Source organism: Pyxicephalus adspersus, chromosome 5 (assembly GCF_032062135.1).
Source record: "Pyxicephalus adspersus chromosome 5, UCB_Pads_2.0, whole genome shotgun sequence".
NCBI classification, from domain to species: domain Eukaryota; kingdom Metazoa; phylum Chordata; class Amphibia; order Anura; family Pyxicephalidae; genus Pyxicephalus; species Pyxicephalus adspersus.
The window spans coordinates 852,068-853,518 of NC_092862.1; the positions used below are offsets into that span (position 1 = coordinate 852,068).

At 45.8% G+C, this 1,451-nt stretch overlaps 1 protein-coding gene across 1 annotated transcript in view; it reads right to left on the reverse strand.

Annotated features, from left to right (window-relative positions):
* Positions 1-80: 80 nt before the first annotated feature.
* LOC140331863 (ly6/PLAUR domain-containing protein 2-like) overlaps positions 81-1,451 on the reverse strand; it is a gene marked incomplete at its 3' end in the record, with an annotated part of 3,984 nt that continues 2,613 nt past the window's right edge. The window contains 2 exon segments of the mRNA XM_072413197.1: positions 81-287; positions 906-1,022. Of these exon segments, the coding sequence (XP_072269298.1) occupies positions 81-287; positions 906-1,022 (324 nt within the window).

Here is a 1,451-nt window from a genome sequence, read left to right on the forward strand (position 1 = left end):
AGAACCAGAGGACCCAGATGTCCCAGCGTTGTACACAATATTGTTAGAACCAGAGGACCCAGATGTACTGGATGCTGAACCGCCAGCTGAACCATTGTTTGAAGCACTAGTTAAAATGCTGAGCAAAGTGCTTCCATTGTTGGAGAAGGGCGGTGAATTTGGGGAGAGTTCTTTGGTGTTGCAGAGATCATTGTTGCAGCAAAACGTTAAGCGTTCACCAGAATGATTTTGCGGGTCGCTCTGTAGGCAGCTCGGAGCGCAGCCTCTCGTAAATACTTTCTTGCCATCTGTAAAGGAAAAAGAAAAAGATGTCATTCCACTTGAGTTAGCGCAATCACACACAGCACAAGATCTCAAAAACTTTGGGTCGGCCCCCCCAAAACTAACCACTAAACCTTGGAGCCCAGTGCAGCCTGGACTTATTATTAGTTTCTGATATAACAGGTCCGTAGTTTAGTTTTTATTGCTCTCTGTGTCTTATAATACCTTCTTACTTCTATTGCTGTCACTGTTTTAAGATGTCCAATTACTTGGATCAGTCTGCTATTGTGACATCAAGGTGGCGGGGGTCCTAATCCACCCCCACATTGTACAATACAAAAATGTCTTTAGCATCACTCGGTCATTTCCGCCCTAACATGCAATGCTTGGCATATGAATACCAGTGCCAAGGCCAAAATGCTATGACAAGGGTGAAAGGTTAATAGATCTTTATAAGCCCGGATATATGCTGGGCACTAACAGAAGAACAGGGCAATGGAGGGGCGAGGAGGGTAAGTATAACAGGGAAGGCTGGCTATTAAAAAGAGAGGTAAGTGGCAGGTCCCTCATAAAGAGGATTCAGGTAATGGTGGCAGCTTCAGCTTTGCAGTCTACAGATCTCTATGGCGCATGTGGGGACTCACCAGCTTGTTGGTACGTTGTGGAAGTGCAGGATTGTTCCCCCTCTTTACATTGCTTCACTTCCAAGCAGTTCGTCAAATTATTTTGTTCCGAGCAGAAGTAACACAGCCTACAATACACTGCGGAAAATGAAAGAAAAAGTATTAGTTACTGAAAACACCATAAAAGTGTAACTCTGGACAGCAGTTGGTTTTCTCTGTGCACTGCATGCATGGCATTTGTCGGGGTGCCCTTTATGATGGTGACAGCAGCAGACCATGCCGGTGCAATGTGTGCTGAAATGGCCTCTTGTACTCAATAGTGACAACACAGAAACACAGCAACTTACCATTGTCACTCTATAAGAGGACGGTCCTGAATGAAAACCTTCATGGCAGGATCACCAGGATTTAGGGCCACAATAGCTTTATAAAGTTCTCGCCCCCTCCCTCAATAGCTTCCAAATGTCCCGGTTCTCTGGGACAGTATCAGTATTTGGGTGTCTGAGCCTGGCAGCATTGTTATTTGTCCTGGCCCCAGGCTCTTCCAATGTTCCCAAGCTGCTCCTC